This window comes from Dama dama, chromosome 6 (assembly GCF_033118175.1).
Source record: "Dama dama isolate Ldn47 chromosome 6, ASM3311817v1, whole genome shotgun sequence".
Classification (NCBI taxonomy): domain Eukaryota; kingdom Metazoa; phylum Chordata; class Mammalia; order Artiodactyla; family Cervidae; genus Dama; species Dama dama.
In genome coordinates this window covers 43,945,169-43,963,926 of record NC_083686.1, presented here as the reverse complement: position 1 = coordinate 43,963,926, position 18,758 = coordinate 43,945,169, and the positions used below count along the sequence as shown (strand labels likewise).

The 18,758-nt window shown below is 40.9% G+C and overlaps 1 protein-coding gene across 1 annotated transcript; it reads right to left on the bottom strand.

Moving 5' to 3' along the window:
• Positions 1–17,814: 17,814 nt before the first annotated feature.
• Positions 17,815–18,424, bottom strand: LOC133058561 (small nuclear ribonucleoprotein Sm D1-like). The gene has a single exon (XM_061145274.1). The coding sequence runs from the start codon at positions 18,348–18,350 to the stop codon at positions 17,991–17,993; it is 360 nt and encodes a 119-aa protein (XP_061001257.1). The 5' UTR covers positions 18,351–18,424; the 3' UTR covers positions 17,815–17,990.
• Between the last annotated feature and the right edge of the window lie 334 nt (positions 18,425–18,758).

The following is an 18,758-nucleotide window of genomic DNA, read 5'->3' as shown; positions in this document are numbered from 1 at the left end:
CCTTAACATTTGTAGATGATCTGGAGACAAAGAAGATCCAAGGTTGGTTGGATTGCTCGAGGTTCAAGCCAAGTATTTTCAGAGCTGATATTCCACACAGCAGTGACCTCCCTCTCAAGAATGTTACAGATATAAATATATTTAAACATCTAAAGACCAAACACTGTCTATTGTTTCTGTTAACAGACCAAGGTTAATTTTACCTGAGGTGGTATGGCTCTTATTTAAAGAAAAGGCAGATAGCAAAATACTTCTTCTTAGAAAAGAATCCAAAAAAGTAAGCACCTCACATAACAAAATTATCTAAATAACTGGATAGAAATTTTGAGAAAGTAAGATGTACATGATTCCTATTAAAGATATACATTGGTTAATTAATATGTCCCAGTTTATATTTGTGTTAGTATCTGTTTATTCTAAGGAATTAGAAACTAGCAGTTTAATACAGCTTTTCAAAATTAAATAAGATATTTTGAATGAAGAAAGAAAAGGCAGTGGATGACTGATCAGCTCCAATTTTCTAGATCTTAGAGATATGTAATATTTTGTGCTACAGATGGAATGAGAAAAGAGCAACATATGATAACTTAGAGAATATAAAGAAATGAAAAAGTGCTGAGAAAGCAAAAAAGGCTATGCTAGGAAGGTTAAATATACAATGGTGTCTAAGAAGTAAGATTATTAATTCTCATAACTCTATGTTCTGGGATCCTCTGCATCTGCAAGTCCCCAACTTTAATGTACATATGAAACAACCAGGAATCTTGTTGAAATGCAGGTTTTGTGTGATCTAAGACTCTGCATTTTTAGCAAGATCCCAGGTAATATCAATGCTACAGGCCTATAACCCACAGCTGAAATTGCAAAGTTTTACAGTGCTGTCAGTTCAATTCAGTTGCTCAGTCATGTCTGACTGCGACCCCATGGACTGCAGCACTCCAGGCCTCCCTGTCCATCGCCAACTACTGGAGTTTACTCAAACTCATGTCCATTGAGTCGGTGATATCATCCAACCATCTCATCCTCTGTCTCCCACTTCTCCTCCCACCCTCAGTCTTTCCCAGCATCAGAGTCTTCTCCGATGAGTCAGTTCTTTGCCAGGGTGGCCAAAGTATTGGAGTTTCAGCTTCAACATTAGTCCTTAACAATGAACACTCAGGACTGATCTACTTTAGGATGGACTGGTTGGATCTCCATGCAGTCCAAGGGATTCTCAAAAGTCTTCTCCAACAACACAGTTCAAAAGCATCAATTCTTCAGCGCTCAGCTTTCTTCACAGTCCAACTCACATCCATACATGACCACTGGAAATACCATAGCCTTGACTAGATGGACCTTTGTTGGCAAAGTAATGTCTCTGCTTTTTAATATGCTGTCTAGATTGGTCATAACTTTCCTTCCAAGGAGCAAGCATTTTTTAATTTCATGGCTGCAATCACCATGTGCAGTGAGTTTGGAACCCAAAAAACTAAAGTCTGCCACTGTTTCCACTGTTTCTCCATCTATTTGCCGTTAAGTGATGGGACTGGATGCCATGATCTTAGTTTTCTGAATGTTGAGCTTTCAGCCAACTTTTTCACTCTCCTCTTTCACTTTCATCAAGAGGCTTCTTTTTTTTTTTTAATGGTTATCAAAGGGGAAAGGCAAATAGTTTTTTTTCCATTTATTTTTATTAGTTGGAGGCTAATTACAATATTGTAGTGGTTTTTGTCATACATTGACAAGAGTCAGCCATGGATTTACATGGGTTCCCCATCCTGAACCCCCCTCCCACCTCCCTGCCCATCCCACCCCTCTGGGTCTTCCCAGTGCACCAGCCCTGAGCACTTGTCTCATGCATCCAACCTGGACTGGCGATCTGTTTCACACTTGATGATATACATGTTTCAATGCTATTCTCTCAGATCATCCCACCCTTGCCTTCTCCCTTAGAGTCCAAAAGTCTGTTCCATACATCTGTGTCTCTTTTTCTGTCTTGCATATAGGGTTATCATTACCACCTTTCTAAATTCCATATATATGCGTTAGTATACTGTATTGGTCTGTATCTTTCTGGCTTACTTCACTGTGTATGATGGGCTCCAGTTTCATCCATCTCATTAGAACTGATTCAAATGTATTCTTTTTAATGGCTGAGTAATATTCCATGGTGTATATGTACCACAGCTTCCTTATCCATTCGTCTGCTGATGGGCATCTAGGTTGCTTCCATGTCCTGGCTATTATAAACAGTGCTGTGATGAACACTGGGGTGCACATGTCTCTTTCAGATCTGGTTTCCTCGGTGTGTATGCCCAGAAGTGGGATTGCTGGGTCATATGGCAGTTCTATTTCCAGTTTTTTAAGGAATCTCCACACTGTTCTCCATAGTGCCTGTACTAGTTTGCATTCCCACCAACAGTGTAAGAGGGTTCCCTTTTCTCCACACCCTCTCCAGCATTTATTGCTTGTAGACTTTTGGATAGCAGCCATTTGACTGGCGTGTAATGGTACCTCATTGTGGTTTTGATTTGCATTTCTCTGATAATGAGTGATGCTGAGCATCTTTTCATGTGTTTGTTAGCCATCTGTATGTCTTCTTTGGAGAAATGTCTGTTTAGTTCTTTAGCCCATTTTTTGATTGGGTCATTTATTTTTCTGGAATTGAGCTTCAGGAGTTGCTTGTATATTTTTGAGATTAATCCTTTGTCTGTTTCTTCATTTGCTATTATTTTCTCCCATTCTTAAGGCTGTCTTTTCACCTTGCTCATAGTTTCCTTTGTTGTGCAAAACTTTTAAGTTTCATTAGGTCCCATTTGTTTATTTTTGCTTTTATTTCCAATATTCTGGGAGGTGGGTCATAGAGGATCTTGCTGTGATTTATGTCGGAGAGTGTTTTGCCTATGCTCTCCTCTAGGAGTTTTATAGTTTCTGGTCTTACATTTAGATCTTTAATCCATTTTGAGTTTATTTTTGTGTATGGTGTTAGAAAGTGTTCTAGTTTCATTCTTTTACAAGTGGTTGACCAGTTTTCCCAGCACCACTTGTTAAAGAGGTTGTCTTTTTTCCATTGTATATTCTTGCCCTCTTTGTCGAAGATAAGGTGTCCATAGGTATGTGGATTTATCTCTGGGCTTTCTATTTTGTTCCATTGATCTATATTTCTGTCTTTGTGCCAGTGCCATACTTCTTGATGACTCTGGCTTTGTGGTAGAGCCTGAACTCAAGCAGGTTGATTCCTCCAGTTCCATTCTTCTTTCTCAAGATTGCTTCGGCTATTTGAGGTTTTTTGTTTTTCCTACAAATTGTGAAATTATTTGTTCTAGCTCTGTGAAAAATACCATTGGTAGCTTGATAGGGATTGCATTGAATCTATAGATTGCTTTGGGTAATATACTCATTTTCACAATATTGATTCTTCCAATCCCTGAACACGGTGTATTTCTCCATCTGTTTGTGTCCTCTTTGATTTCTTTCATCAGTGTTTTATAGTTTTCTATGTATAGGTCTTTTGTTTCTTTAGGTAGATATACTCCTAAGTATTTTATTCTTTTTGTTGCAATGGGAATGGTATTGTTTCCTTAATTTCTCTTTCTGTTTTCTCATTGGTAGTGTATAGGAATGCAAGGGATTTCTGTGTGTTAATTTTATATCCTCCAACTTTACTATATTCATTGATTAGTAATTTTCTGGTAGAGGCTTTAGGGTTTTCTATGTAGAGGATCATGTCATCTGCAAACAGTGAGAGTTTTGCTTCTTCTTTTCCTATCTGGATTCCTTTTATTTCTTTTTCTGCTCTGATTGCTGTGGCCCAAACTTCCAAAACTATGTTGAATAGTAGTGGTGAGAGTGGGCACCCTTGTCGTGTTCCTGACTTTAGGGGAAATGCTTTCAATTTTTCAACATTGAGGATAATGTTTGCTGTGGGTTTGTCATATATAGTTTTTATTATGTTGGGGTAGGTTCCTTCTATTCCTGCTTTTTGGAGAGTTTTTTTTTATCATAAATGGATGTTAAATTTTGTCAAAGGCTTTCTCTGCATCTATTGAGATAATCATATGGTTTTTATCTTTCAATTTGTTAATGTGGTGTATTACATTGATTTGCGGATATTAAAGAATCCTTGCATTCCTGGGATAAAGCCCACTTGGTCATGATGTATGATCTTTTTAACATGCTGTTGGATTCTGTTTGCTAGAATTTTGTTAAGGATTTTTGCATCTATGTTCATCAGTGATATTGGCCTGTAGTTTTCTTTTTTTGTGACATCTTTGTCTGGTTTTGGAATTAGGGTGATGGTGGCCTCATAGAATAAGTTTGGAAGTTTATCTTCTTCTGCAATTTTCTGGAAGAGTTTGAGTAATATAGGTGTTAGCTCTTCTCTAGATTTTTGGTAGAATTCAGCTGTGAAGCCATCTGGTCCTGGGCTTTTGTTTGCTGGGAGATTTCTGATTACAGTTTTGATTTCTGTGCTTGTGATGGGTCTGTTAAGATATTCTGTTTCTTCCTGGTTCGGTTTTGGAAAGTTATACTTTTCTAAGAATTTGTCCATTTCTTCCAAGTTGTCCATTTTATTGGCATATAGCTGCTGGTAGTAGTCTCTTATGAGCCTTTGTATTTCAGTGTTGTCTGTTGTGATTTCTCCATTTTTATTTCTAATTTTGTTGATTTGGTTCTTCTTCCTTTGTTTCTTGATGCATCTGGCTAACGGTTTGTCAATTTTGTTTACCTTTTCAAAAAACCAGCTTTTAGCTTTGTTGATTTTTGCTATGGTCTCTTTATTTTCTTTTGCATTTATTTCTGCCCTAATTTTTAAGATTTCTTTCCTTCTACTAACCCTGGGGTTCTTCATTTCTTCCTTCTCTGGTTGCTTTAGGTGTAGAGTTAATTTATTTATTTGACTTTTTTCTTGTTTCTTGAGGTAAACTTGTATTGCTATGAACCTTCCCCTTAGCACTGCTTTTACAGTGTCCCATAGGTTTTGGGTTGTTGTGTTTTCATTTTCATTCGTTTCTATATCAAGAGGCTCTTTAGTTCCTCCCTGCTTTCTGCCACAAGGGTGGTGTCATCTGCATATCTGAGGCTGTTGATATTTCTCCCAGCAATCTTGATTCCAGCTTGTGCTTCATCCAGCCCAGCATTTCTCATGATGTACTCTGCATATAAGTTAAATAAGCAGGGTGACAATATACAGCCTTGACATACTCCTTTTCCTATTTGGAACCAGTCTGTTGTTCCATGTCCAGTTCTAACTGTTGCTTCCTGATCTGCATACAGATTTCTCAAGAGGCAGGTCAGGTGTCTGGTATTCCCATCTCTTTCAGAATTTTCCACAGTTTATTGTGATCCACACAGTCAAAGGCTTTGGCATAGTCAATTACAATGGTGTAGGCTACATCATTCATACCTCTGAACAAATTAATATAATTTTGGGGTTTTGTTGTTGTTTTGTCTTTTGGAAGACAGCTCACATGTTTGCTTGTGGCTTTAAGAGTTCTCAGCTTTTAATGTTTGGCAGCACCATGATATGGTATGCTGGTATGCATAGGTGCTGAGTTGTGTCCATCTCTTTGCAACCCCATGGGCTGTAGCCTACCAGCCTCCTCCGTCCATGGGATTTTCCAGGCAAGAGTACTGGAGTGGGATGCCATTGCCTTCTCCGAGTGCTAAGTGCATTTAGGAGTAATTCATATTTTGAAAAGAGGAAGACAAAAGACAGTGGGGCGGATGAAAAGGGGGAGAGGAATATATGAAAAAAAGGGAAATCAGATGATAAGAAACAATGGAGAATATAGCAAGCAAGACAAACATGAGTCTATGAGCACAGTCTTGCCCAAAAAATCTTGAGAAAGCAGCTTCTCTGAGATAACATCTCGATCAATTTCACTTGCAAGATGGTGAGTCTTTCTAGAAGTTCCATCATAGTCAGCTAGAGGAGAAGGTAGTGGAAAAGAAATTAAGAAAATGAAGGAATGTGCTTTAATCTGAATTTAAATTTGTCTCCATCTCACTTTAAACAGTTAGCCTTTCTGGATCTCCTTTCATTTCAATTATGTTGCCCTGTAACTCTCTCATAAGAGCCTATTCTTTTCCTTCATTGCACTTAACTATAATATGAAATATGTTTGTCTTTCTACTTCTTTAGTATATCTCCCCTATATCTAAGCCTGCAGCCTTTATGACTAGGATTATTTTGTGTAACAGTATCTGTCTAGAACATGTACATACTTAAATATTGAGTTTAAACAGTAGAAAGTGAACAGGCAGCTTTGAATTGTTAACTCATGGAAGGAGGAAACCATTGCATGTATTTCTTTACAATTCTCTTCAATGTTTAGAGCACAACTGTATTCTTGAAAGTAAGTTGCATTAGGGCAGAATCTCTGTTCTCTGCTTGAACCTAGCACCTAATGTAACTAGATGTGGATCTCATTCTAGGCGCTGAGTGAAGGTTGTTACAAGGAAATTGGACTTACAAGATAAAGTATACTCTACTCCCAGTTTTTACCTTATACATATACAGGGTCTTCACAGTGGTATACATTCTATAAAGATTGATGAATTAAATTCATGAAGGGCCTAAATGAACAATGTCTTCTGTAGATTTCAGATATGCTCTCTTAGGGAGGCCGTTTACCTGATCTACTGTCAGCTCCTCTGGTAGACACTGTGAGCTGTGGGGTCTGCCTGCTCCTCCTGCTAACAGAGCTCTGCTTTTTACAGAGTAGGAACAGGCCAGACAAAAGTGAGAAACCAAAGCTGGCATAGACTCTTGGATCCTGACCTGCTGCATATTAAAGTTGTGGAAATGTTTAAAAATCCTGATATCTGCACCCTGCTCTAGTCAAATAAATATGAATCTCTGAAGATGGGGCCCAGGTTCTTACAAGCCTCCCAAACCGTAATGGGCAGCATGCTTGGCCTGGTCTCAGCAGGCCATGAGAATCCAGCTCTCCTTTGCCTATATTTGATTGAGGAGTACATATTTGTGTAAACCCAGCTCTAGTCAGTGAGATCTAGGAGGAAGTCTGCTAAGAGATCTCGAAAGAGATTGTCCATCCTGAAAAAAAAAGAAAGTTCATAAGACATACAGGGTCTTTAGCCTCTATATCTTCTTCCTTCTTGGTATGTTGTGATAGGAGATGAGAGCCATGGTTGCTGTGATCATGAAGTAGGATTACCAGAGCCATCAAAGAAAAAGGTAAAACATGGAATGATATATGTGTATTAAAACATGCAAGCATGTCAAAAAATATGTATATAAACAGAGTAGGTGCAATTGTTTTAAAATTTAGGGTATTGAATGTAATTTCTTTAATGATTATCCATATTTTACTATTAATCTTTAGAGGTTTCTATTTAATTTTCATTACACAACCATGATCCTTATGGTTTTGCAGATGATTTTAAAATATGTGCAGAAAGATCTGAGAGTTGTTTGGAAGAAATTTTGTATTGTTTTGTATTGTTTTGTTAGAATATATGCATTTGCTATAGTTTAAAAGAACCCTTTATCGTGGGTTGTTTTTCTGGACCAACAGTTCTTATCTTACCTCCCAGTCTTTGCCAAGCTGTAGCTAAGCCAACATTGATCCTCTGCAACTACTTTGAGGTCAGGTTGGCCAGTCAATACTGTAGCACTTAGGGAAAGAGAACTTTCTAAAAGGATTTCTAAGTAGTGGAGTAATACAAAATTTAATCCAAAACACCACCTGCTTTCCTAAGGCAGTTTGTAGGCCCAACCTAAATTTAAATTTGAAAAAAAAAAAAATCTTGAAGTGGTTTGTATTAAAATTCACTTATTATAATTTTACTTAGCTTTTTTAAAGCCAAGTTTATTTAGCTACAGCTACAAATGAAATGAACTACATCTAACTTGTGTTTATAAAAATTCATTTCCATATTTGTTTATTCAGGAGGAATAATCTGCTGTAAGATTGCTCAAACCATAAAATTTATCACACGGAACAGTTCTGTAAGTAGAAGAGAGCAGAGGAACAGCTAAAAGAGTATAATAGATGAATACTTTAACTTTTACTGATGGAGGCTGAAATTATGTGCCTCTTCCTAGGGCATCATCATTCTAAGAATTGTGATTTCTCTGCTTATTCTCTGGGTCTTTTGTCTTAATAATTTCCTGCCTCTTAGCCTTGTCTTTGTACCATAGATTGTCTTTTCTGCCTGAAAAATTATAATATTGCATCAGGGGATATAAAATTAATCACAATAATCTAGACATGGATTGTGTCTCTTCCCATATCACAGTAGGATCATTTGGATCCTGTAAGATTATCCATCACAGTCCCCATGCTCTGCAAAGATTAGGCAGATGATTGGTCTAACTGGGCCAATCAGACTCTCCATCTCTGCCAGGAGTGTGAATCTTGGGCAGGCGACACTGCTTGAATGAAGGTACTTAGAGTTAAATCATCCCTGTTTCACACCAAAAGAGAACACCCATAAATGTCTTCTATAAAGATCTCCAAAGTTGCCCTTGTTTGTGATCTTCCCAAGATCAAGTGGTTCTCTTTTCTTTTGATTTTGTGAATCACCCAATATTCTTCCCATATTGCAGTCGGGGAGTAGTAGGGAGCCCTTAAGTTAGTTGAAGTTAGTTTCTGTAGCTTGCAACCGAAGATCCCCAATTAATGCAAACTAAAATATGTTTATACACAGAATCAAATAAACTATATAAGACAATAAATGGTATTTGCCAAATGAATGATACAGACAGTTTTGTAATAGCTCAGAGGAGTTAGGTGTATCTGTAGTCTGATAAAGTCAAGGAATTGAGACATGCATCACTGAGTTACTGCCACCCACCCATTGGGCAGCACCCGTGAAGATCAGTTAACAGTGTAACCTGAGCTAAGAGTTCAGACTCTGAAGTTAGCACAGGCCTCACACCCTGCCTCTCTCGGGCTGTCTGATCTTGTCCAGGTAAGTTAGTTCTGGGCCTCAGGATCCTAATTTGTAAAAGGGAAAGAGTAGCGCTTCTCTCATAGGTTCATTGTAAGGATTAAATCAGATGATGTTTGTAAAATGTTTAGCACGGTGCTAATAAGCATTCAATTTTAAGAAGAAATGAATCAACGACGCATTTCTGAGCAATGGTTGAGCAACCAGACTCTGCTCTCCAGGGTGAGTGGATGAAATGGAGCAACATCCTTGGGCCAAAAGATGACAACACCTTACAGGGGTCCATTCCTCACCCCGACCCAGTCACCCACCAGGCAGGCGCACCTGCGTTTTCCCAGGACAGAGGAAGTCTCTCAAGGCCTTTGTCCGTGAAGCCATTACCCGCAAAGTCCTTAGAAACTTGCTAATGTTGTTTCCTTAGCCTTTCAAAATCCTGTGAGGCAAAGCAGAGAAGAAGGCTTCAAGCCTCAACCAGCCTTCTAAGAAATGTTAATAAGGTTAATATCTTAGACATCTTCAACAAATTCTGCTGAATGACCTGGGAAAGAACCTCATTCACTGAACCTGAAAACTAGATATGAACTGGGTCCTGTTTCTTACTCATAACACCAGTAATCTATTCACTAGGTTGGTTTGTCTCTTCCTTCATTTTAATCAGACTGCCAAAGTTATGTCTTTTTTAATTTAGAATTATATTACTACTTTTTAAAACATTGACAAATCCAAATGATCAATCAGCACAGTTCATTTTACTTGAGCACCCTAGATAGCAGAGTATGTATTGACTATGCTTTATAACATATCGAAAGTAAAATAAGCCATGAAAATTCTGGGCATTACTGCTACGAGATCAGATAGTCACATAAAAACACAAAAGCCTTAATGAATTGCCTTGTCATCATCCAAACTTCTCATTCTATTACTCAGTAGAAGGTTCCTGAAGCATCATGGTAAGCATTTAAAAGAAAACTGTAAACAAAGCTTCATAATTAAATCGCTGTTATATTTGAATCACATGTAATCCTATGAAGAAAGTCCAAAAGTAACTAAAGTAGCATCCTAACAAGTTTACATAACAATACACTTTAAAGATATTTCATTTACTTATATTATCTGGTAATTCATTATTCAATCATTTATTCATTCATCAAACGCTAATGACCTGTGGGGCTACAAAGACAAGATCAAAAACTTATTGTGTAATGGTAGAGATGGGCAAGTAAAAATACCCAGCCAAAATGCTTACAGTCATTGTTTTTAGAGAAAAATGTAAAATAGCAGAACAGAACAAATGAAATTTTAAAATTTTTATTGGGACTTTTCTATTTGTAATCTCCTATATATTTTGAATTCCTCTACAAGCATATACTAGTTGATAATTTTGAAATATGGTAAAATGAAATGTTAATAAGGTTAATATCTTAGACATTATCAACATAATTTTTCTCTTTTGCTTTTCTTAGCACATATTCTTCTATGTGTTGGCCAAAGACATCAACCAGTCTCAGGATACTAAAAGATCTATTACAGAATGAGAATATTGATTGCTTACCGGGCACCAGGCACTGCTGTAAGCAATTTACATGTAATGCAAAGAGAAAGACATAATTAACACTCAGTTTCTGACCTTAAGGGGAGTCCCAGGTGGCACTAGTGATAAAGAACCCACCAGCCAGTGCAGGAGACATAAGAGATGCCTGTTCGATCCCTGCATCGGGAAGATCCCCTGGAGAAGGAAATGGCAACCCACTCCAATATTCTTGCCTGGAGAATCCCACGGACAGAGGAGCACAGGGTCCCAAAGAGTCAGACACAACTGAAACAACTTAGCATGCGTGCACAACCTTCAAAATAAGATTGTGCCGCTAAACAATAGTTTAAAAGCCAGGCTATTATATTGGGAGGGGATTTTCTAAGTTCTTTTATCTACCTTCATCCTCTATTCATTCGATACTAAGCCTAGATGACGTGGCTCAGTCATTTCTCACCTGGAGTGGAAGTGAGGTGTGTTTCAAAAGAACAGAGAGGAAAGGCATTACTCTTCAGCCCCAGGACTGTGGCAAGGAAAGAGCAACAGAGGAACAGAGCTGCCAGACACAGCCCGGGCACATGATATGAAATTGGGGAAGACATCTAAGGTGGAAGGAAGTTCTTATCTCCACTCCCCATTTGAGTCTCAGAAGAGGCCTCATTCTAGGCTGCTTCATATCAACCCTAGAGGGTCCAGCATGACCAGACAGAGGGAGGTCATAAGGTTTAACTTTAGAATCGGCTATACTCTCTTCACTGGGTCCAGTGACCGAGACTCTGAGAATCCGGTGGGGATCCCCAGTGCCAGTGAGGTGGGTGAGGGCCTGTAGGACGGGCTGGGATGAGGTGGGAGTCACAGCCAGAAGTCAGAGGAACAGGTTGTTTTGGGAGAAGCCCTGAGGAGGCAGAGAGAGTCAGAGAGGGCCAACTAGGAACAGAAAGAGACCCAGACATCACACCAGACACAGGCGTCAGCTGCAGTGCCAGAAACACCAGGAACAGCCAGGCAGGCCTAGAAGAGGCTCCCGTGGAGCACAGTCTTCCCTCAGCTACGAGGTCAGGCAGCCTTCCACCCCCACATGCACGCATCCTGTTCCCATCGCAGAGCCCGAGGGTGAGAAATCTGACAGATTGTGCTCTTACCTTCCAGAACATTCTAACATCCCTCATGAAATGTATTTCAATTACTTGGTTAGATTTAGTTATTTGTTTTTACTTCTTACCAGCAGGTAGGGATGGGGGAAGAAGGCTGGACTAGTTAACAAGGGACCACACTTGCTCCAAACTTCTGAGGTGTGATGTGAGTTAAATTCGCAGTCCTGCTAAGTAAGTCTAAAAATCAATTATGATTCAGCTCCCTATGGGAGCTCTGTGCACAGAAATAATTAATGTATCAGATCAGACCCACAGAGTAGCCCCCCAGGACTTGGTCCTCCCAGTGAAATCAATGCATATGTGCTGAGGGGCTGAGAGAGAGAGCATGGTTGATTTTGACTGGGCATTTCATTAACTGGAGACTTAAGGGTATTCCTTAAAATATCACTGGTTTGGCTTCCATTGATTTCTAAGACTCTCCTTGAACATTTTTTCCCTTGAACATTTTTATACATCAAAAGAAATCTGAGCACTGAAGAATTGATGCTTTCAAACTGTGGTGCTAAAGAAGACTCTTGAGAGTCCCTTGGACAGCAAAGAGATTCAATCAGTCAATCTTAAAGGAAATCGACCCTGAATATTCATTGGAAAGACCAATGCTGAAGCTGAAACTCCAATATTTTGGCCACTTAATGCGAAAGAACCAACTCATTGGAAAAGACCTTGATGCTGGGAAAGAATGAGGACAGGAGGAAAAGGAGAAGGGGACAGAGGAGAAGGGGGCGAAGAGGATGAGATGGTTGGATGACATCATTAACTCAATGGACGTGAATGTGAAAGTTGCTCAGTGGTGTTTGACTCTTTGCGACCCCATGGACTATATATAGAGAACCCCATGGGGTTCTCCAGGTCAGAATACTGGAGTGGGTAGCCATTCCCCTCTCCTGGGGATCTTCCCAACCCAGGGATCAAACCCAGATCTCCAGCATTGCAGGTGGATTCTTTTCCATCTGAGCCACCAGGGAAGCCCAAGATTACTGGAGTGGGTACCCTATCCCTCTCCAGAGGATCTTCCCAACCCAAGAATTGAACTGCAGTCTCCTGCATTGCAAGTGGATTCTTTATCATCTGAGCTACCAGGGAAGCCACGAGTTTGAGTAAACTCCAAGAGACAGTGAAGGACAGGAAAGCCTGGCATGCTGCAGTCCATGGGGCCGCAAAGAGTTGGACAGGACTTAGCAACTGAACAACAACAGTAATGCTTCTTTGAGACCCTAAATAAATCTCTGTAGAGGATATTCCTGAAGGTTCTGTTCAGTATCACCCAATTTTGGTGAGTTACGAAGAGTGAGGTAAGGCAGGTTCTCTGTGAATGAGAAACTTCCTCTTAACATGATTTTTCCTGACTTTGAGGGAAAAAAAGCCAAAAGAAGTCACCATGCTTATTTATATCAGAGATTTAGATAAGAAGTATATAGTTTGCTCCAAAGGGCTCAAAATATGTGTTATTTCCTCACATCCAGTTCTTCTTCTTGCCCCTGGATAATAACTGAGGCAGAACTCGTGGCTTTTTTGGTGTCTGTGAAGTGGAATAAGTCCTTGGGCAGTCACTGAAATGCCTCTGGCCGTTCCCTGTCATAAGCAGAGCCCGAAACATGGCTCAGAAGTCAGTGTTCTCACTCTTTCCAGCGTGGGCTCAACGTGGGCAGAGAAAGAAGGAGAAGTGACCCTTGCTTTCTCTTTTTCCAGGCCCACTTCAACTCCTCCTCTTCCCAAACTGCTAAGGAGGGAGAGGAGGGAAGAGGCTGGGACGTTCTTACCTGACCAGCATTTCTGGGCCCCAGCGTCTGCGCTCAGGTGTTTAAACCTGACTCTTCATTGGAGACACTCCTCCCTTCCTGAGTGTCCGTCACCTGCAGCTCGCCTGCCAGGAGTCAATGCATCTCATTGGTCTCTTACACCTTCCTCTGGCCCTGGACTGGCAGCAGCCCCAGCTTCCCTCAGCACAAGACTCCTAGTCTTCCTGCAGACCTTCCGAGACAGGACCTTTTTCTGTTAGGGTTTAGTTGCAGGCCAGGGAAAGCCCTCTAGATCTCATTTCAATGGAAATGGACTTAAAACCAGGTTGGAAGACACTTACGAAATTTTATGCAAAGGTTGGAAGAACAGGCTCTAGGAAAAAGCTTCTATAAACAGCTCCCACTCCCAAGATCACACCTTCTTCACGGTCAGGCAATCCTAATGGAAATCAATCCTGAATATTCTTTGGAAGGACTGATGCTGAAGCTGAAGCTCCAATACTTTGGCCACCTGATATGAAGATTCATTGGAAAAGACCCTGATGCTGGGAAAGTTTGAAGGCAGGGGAAGGGGACGACAGAGGATGAGATTGTGGGATGACATCACCGACACAAAGGACATGAGTTTGAGCAGACTCCAGGAGGTGGTGAAGGACAGGGAAGCCGGGTGAGCTGCAGTCCACGGGGTCGCACAGTCAGACATGCCTGAGCGACTGGACGGCAGGGCCACCAGCAGTACCTGGAGCCGCACCCCCCCCACCGCCCGTCCAGCCAAGTGGGTGCCTCCACCCCACGCTCTTCCTCCTTCATCCGCTTCCTAAGGCGCGTCTCACGTAACTGCATGACGGCGCGACCACGGCTGAAGGCAGTCCTGGAAACACAACCCTCAGCTTTCCAGCCTCTCGGACACGTCAGGAGCCTGGAGTGGATGCCAAGAGACCCAATCCACAGGATCTGGTACAGGAACCAAGATCTCACATCTTGTGTGGAAGTGAAGTGAAGTGAAGTCGCTCAGTCGTGCCCGACTCTTTGCGACCCCATGGACTGTAGCCTACAAGGCTCCTCTGTCCATGGGGTTCTCCAGGCAAGAGTACTGGATTGGGTTGCCATTTCCTTCTCCAAGGGATCTTCCTGACCCAGGGATCGAACCCTGGTCTCCCGCACTGCAGGCAGACGCTTTACTGTCTGAGCCACCAGGGAAGCCCTTGTGTAGAAAAGGTTCCACAAAGTCTGAGAGGGAACCCTTAACTGAGGGTTCTCTCCTTTGTTCAGGGGGCACAAATTTATGTCTTTGCTCTCTTGATTTGAGATGGAGAGAGTTCTCCAAAGTTTCATGGATCACTTCTAACACTTGTTAATAGAACCCTAGCTTGGTGTGAGACCATGTCATAACCGATTCATGTTTCTTTGCCGGAGACTGCTGTAGGGTTGGGCCTAGAACCCGGTTCTGGCCCATAAAGGAAACTCCACCAGTTGCTGCTGGGAGACATTTCTCTTTGATGAGAAAGAGGCCTATGAGGAAAAAACCTTGTCATGAAATCCCTGTTGCCGGCCCTCACTTCTGGTTTTGGGAGCTGATACATGCAGACCTGTTTCTTAGACTTGTGGCAGCTATCTTGTGACCATGGGGCAAAAGGTCCCAGGATGAAAGTCACCTACTGAGAAGAAAGAATGGAAGCATGACAATTGTCAGGTCCTTGATGGCTCCACTGAACTGCAAACCAAACCAGGGCTGGCTACTGTATTAAACTATACTCGCTACTGTACAAAATACTGTACGTATTTTGTTAAGTGGGCTTCCCTGCTGGCTCAGACGGTAAAGCGTCTGTCTGCAATGCGGGAGACCCGGGTTCAATCCCTAGGTCTGGAAGATCCCCTGGAGAAGGAAATGGCAACTTACTCCAGTATTCTTGCCTGGAGAATTCCATAGACAGAGGAGCCTTGTAGGCTACAGTCCATGGGGTCGCAAAGAGTCGGACATGACTGAGCAACTTCACTTCACTTCACTTCACTTCATTTTGTCAAGCAAGACCACGAAATGCTTTTATTACCTAACCGCTTCTTAGTCAGGCATTCTGACCCTTAGTCAAATGCATGTTGACTGGTGAAAAGTGAAAGTGTTAGTCACTCAGTCATGTTTGACTCTTTGTGACCCCACAAACTAATAGCCCGCCAGTCTCCCCTGTCCATGGAATTTCCCAGGCAAGAATCCTAGAGTGGGTTGCCGTTCCATTCTCCAGGAAATCTTCCTAACCCAGGGGTCAAACCCTGGTCCCCTGCACTGAAGGCAGATTCTTTACTTTCTGAGTCTCCGGGGAAGCCCATATTGATTGGTACTCAGGCTGAATCCCTGGAAGCCATGAGAGGTGACAGAGCGACAAAGAGACAGAGAGAAAGAGAGACAGATTTAGAGTCCAAGTCAGCAAGTGAGTATTTCACGTTTCTGCACAGTTAGGACTTTCCAAGCAAGTTTTACCAGAACCTGGGCTTAACAAGCATTGGAAGTTAAATTATGACTATGACAGAATAAATAGTGAGACGACTCTGGAAAGATTTACCTCCCTGGAGGTATGTGTTTACATTTCAAATGGGGGAAAAATCTGGAGTCAGGACCTGTAGACCAGAGAGGCTTCACTTGTCTTCCTTCCCCCAGAGACATCTATTTATATTCCAGAAGGTAAGAGCACTGGACCTTTCCCTTATCTTCCCAAGGAAAATTAGTGTTAATTAGGCAGAAGAGCTTTCCCCCCCCTTTCTCGTGAGATGAAGAAGGGAGCTCTTCCTCTCATAGATAAATTCTGAGATTCTTATTGGGATAGACTCTGTACTCTCCTGCAGTACAGAGTTGGGAACATACAGGGGAGCATCTGACTCCATTCAGCTTACCCTGGGCAAAGAGAGCAATTGATGTAATAAAAACTGATCTCTGCTCCAGAAACCCCATATTTGCATTCAGGATAATATAAGTAAATATAGATATTAAAAACTGATCAGCTGTAGAAAGAGGCTCATACATGGTTCTTCACTGGAGAATGTGACTCAGTGATACTAGGACACATTGGAATAGGTTGAAAGTACTGTGCAGATATAGCAAAGGAGACAGATATATCCCTGGCCTCAGTCCTAATCTGATTCAAACATTTCTGGGTACATTTCAATAAGAAAACTGAGAAACTAGAGTATTTCTAATCTAAAGGAGATAGCTGGAGAAGTGATGGACTTGGAAACCATATCATATGAGCAAAGGTGGAAGAATCTGAGTACGCTGGTAGGTCATCCCACAGATAACGGGAGATTCACTTTCTTTTGACTGCTCACATACAAGAAGAGGCATATTTTAGCATCATATAAAGAAGACTTTTTCTAACAGAGATTTCAGCAACACAATGAGCTGCTTTGAAAAGTCGTGAGTCCTCTTGTCATTGGAGGTGGCAGCTGCGATGGCCATCTGTTGAAGGATTTGCAGAAGAAATTTGCGTTTGATTTAGAAAGTTGGTCTGTTTGAGATTTTAGGACCCTGACAATTCTATATATCCACCAAGTTTAACTGATCATCATCTGAATATTCTCTTTCTAGCCATTATCTTATAGAGCTCTCTTCCTTGATAGTCTGCTGAATTCAGAGTTGTTTTAACTTCTGGAGTTGAAGTCAAGACTTTATCACTTACATTGTGATTTCTAGTAAATTATTTAATCTTGTCTGTAAAAGGTGGATATCAATACTTCCTATTTTATTGGGTTATTGTGGTGATTAAATTAAATAATACCTGTAAAGCATGCATAGCACTTAGAACAGAACCTAGCAAGCACTCAATACCCAATGGTTATTACTAGTTTATTAGCCTCTTCACTTGTCTTACTCCATCTTTCATTTAGCTACCTACTCATCCTTCATGTGTCTATTGGTTTAATTTATATCTCTTACTTTTAGTGAGTCTCTCTTGTCACATGATTAAAGAACCACTTGAGCAATTGAATTTTCATACCTTTCGCATTTAAAAATTGTTTTCCTGATATAGTCTATCATGTTAGTCATTTTACTATTAATTTATAGGAGTTTTTTATATATTAGATTTATGGAAATAGTTGTAACATATTCCCCAGCTTATCCTTTGTCTTTTGGCCATAGTACTATTGAAGATTCTTTTGAAAGTTAGAGCATGTAGAATATTTTCAAAATATATAATGTTTATCAATCTTTTTATTCATGCAGAGCCCCCACCTTTATCTTTACTCTTACTGACTCCAAAAGGGAATTTTTAAATATATGAATTTTTTTATTGTAGTTGACTTACAATGTTTCAGGTTCACAGCAAGGTGATTCAGTTATACAAATACATATTTATTATTTTTTAAATTATTTTCCATCATAGGTTATTACAAGATATTGACTATAGTTCCCTATGCTATAGAGTAAACCTTTGTTGCTTGATGCATATCTACAAAAGGGGATTAAAAGAAGTAGCTCCTTGCATTAACATTATTTTTTTGTTGTTGTTACATCTATGTTTATTAAAAACTGCTACAAACAAACAAAGCCTGTACAAAAAAGCTCCAGGTACATTATCGCTTAGGACCTCCAACTCCTCTGCCACAGCCACATAGTCTTCCTCTGTCATGGATTAGTCTTCCTTCCCCTCTACTTTGAAATAGTAGTCTTGAGAGACACTATCGCCTAGGACCCCCTCTTCCTCTGCCTCGGCCTCGGCCACGTCCTCTTCCTCGGCCTCGGCCTCTTCCTGCAACAGCTTCCCTTTTCTTAGACTTCACCTTCGGTTCCACATCCACGAGCAGGGTGTCCAGAGGTAAGCTGTCCGGCAGAATGAAATACCGGATGTTATTTCCTCGGATACTCAGTGTCTCCAGCTGTACCGGCTCTCTGTTCTTCAGGGTCATTTTCACTGCTTTAAGATGCATATTCATACTGACATGTACAGCTGTGATTGTTCCATGGACCTGTGTTCCATTCTTTAATTCAATGGTTACAGTTTCGTGACTCAATTTCATCAAAAATCTCACGAGCTTCATCCTAGCGGTGCCGTCACCCTTTCGGCCCGATAGTACACAAAATCCGACCACTGACAGCCGAGGTCGGGCGTATGAATCGCATTAACATTATGAAATGAGCATTCTGATGTCTTTATAGATACATAAAATAAAGTATTCCATCATCAAGATGCTTTGGCATCATGCTTTTAAAAGGGGCTCACCCTTCTTGACAGTAATTTTCCCAGGGTCTCTGCTGCTAAAGAATAGCTTTTCTTAACATTTTGTAGCTAAATCACTACAGAGGCTCACTGCAAGTCTCCAGACAGACTGGAACTATTGTAACCATCATCCTTCAGTTCAGTTCAGTCGCTCAGTCGTGTGGACTCTTTGTGATCCCATGGACTGCAGAACCCAAGGCCTCCCTGTCCATCACCAACTCCTGGAGTT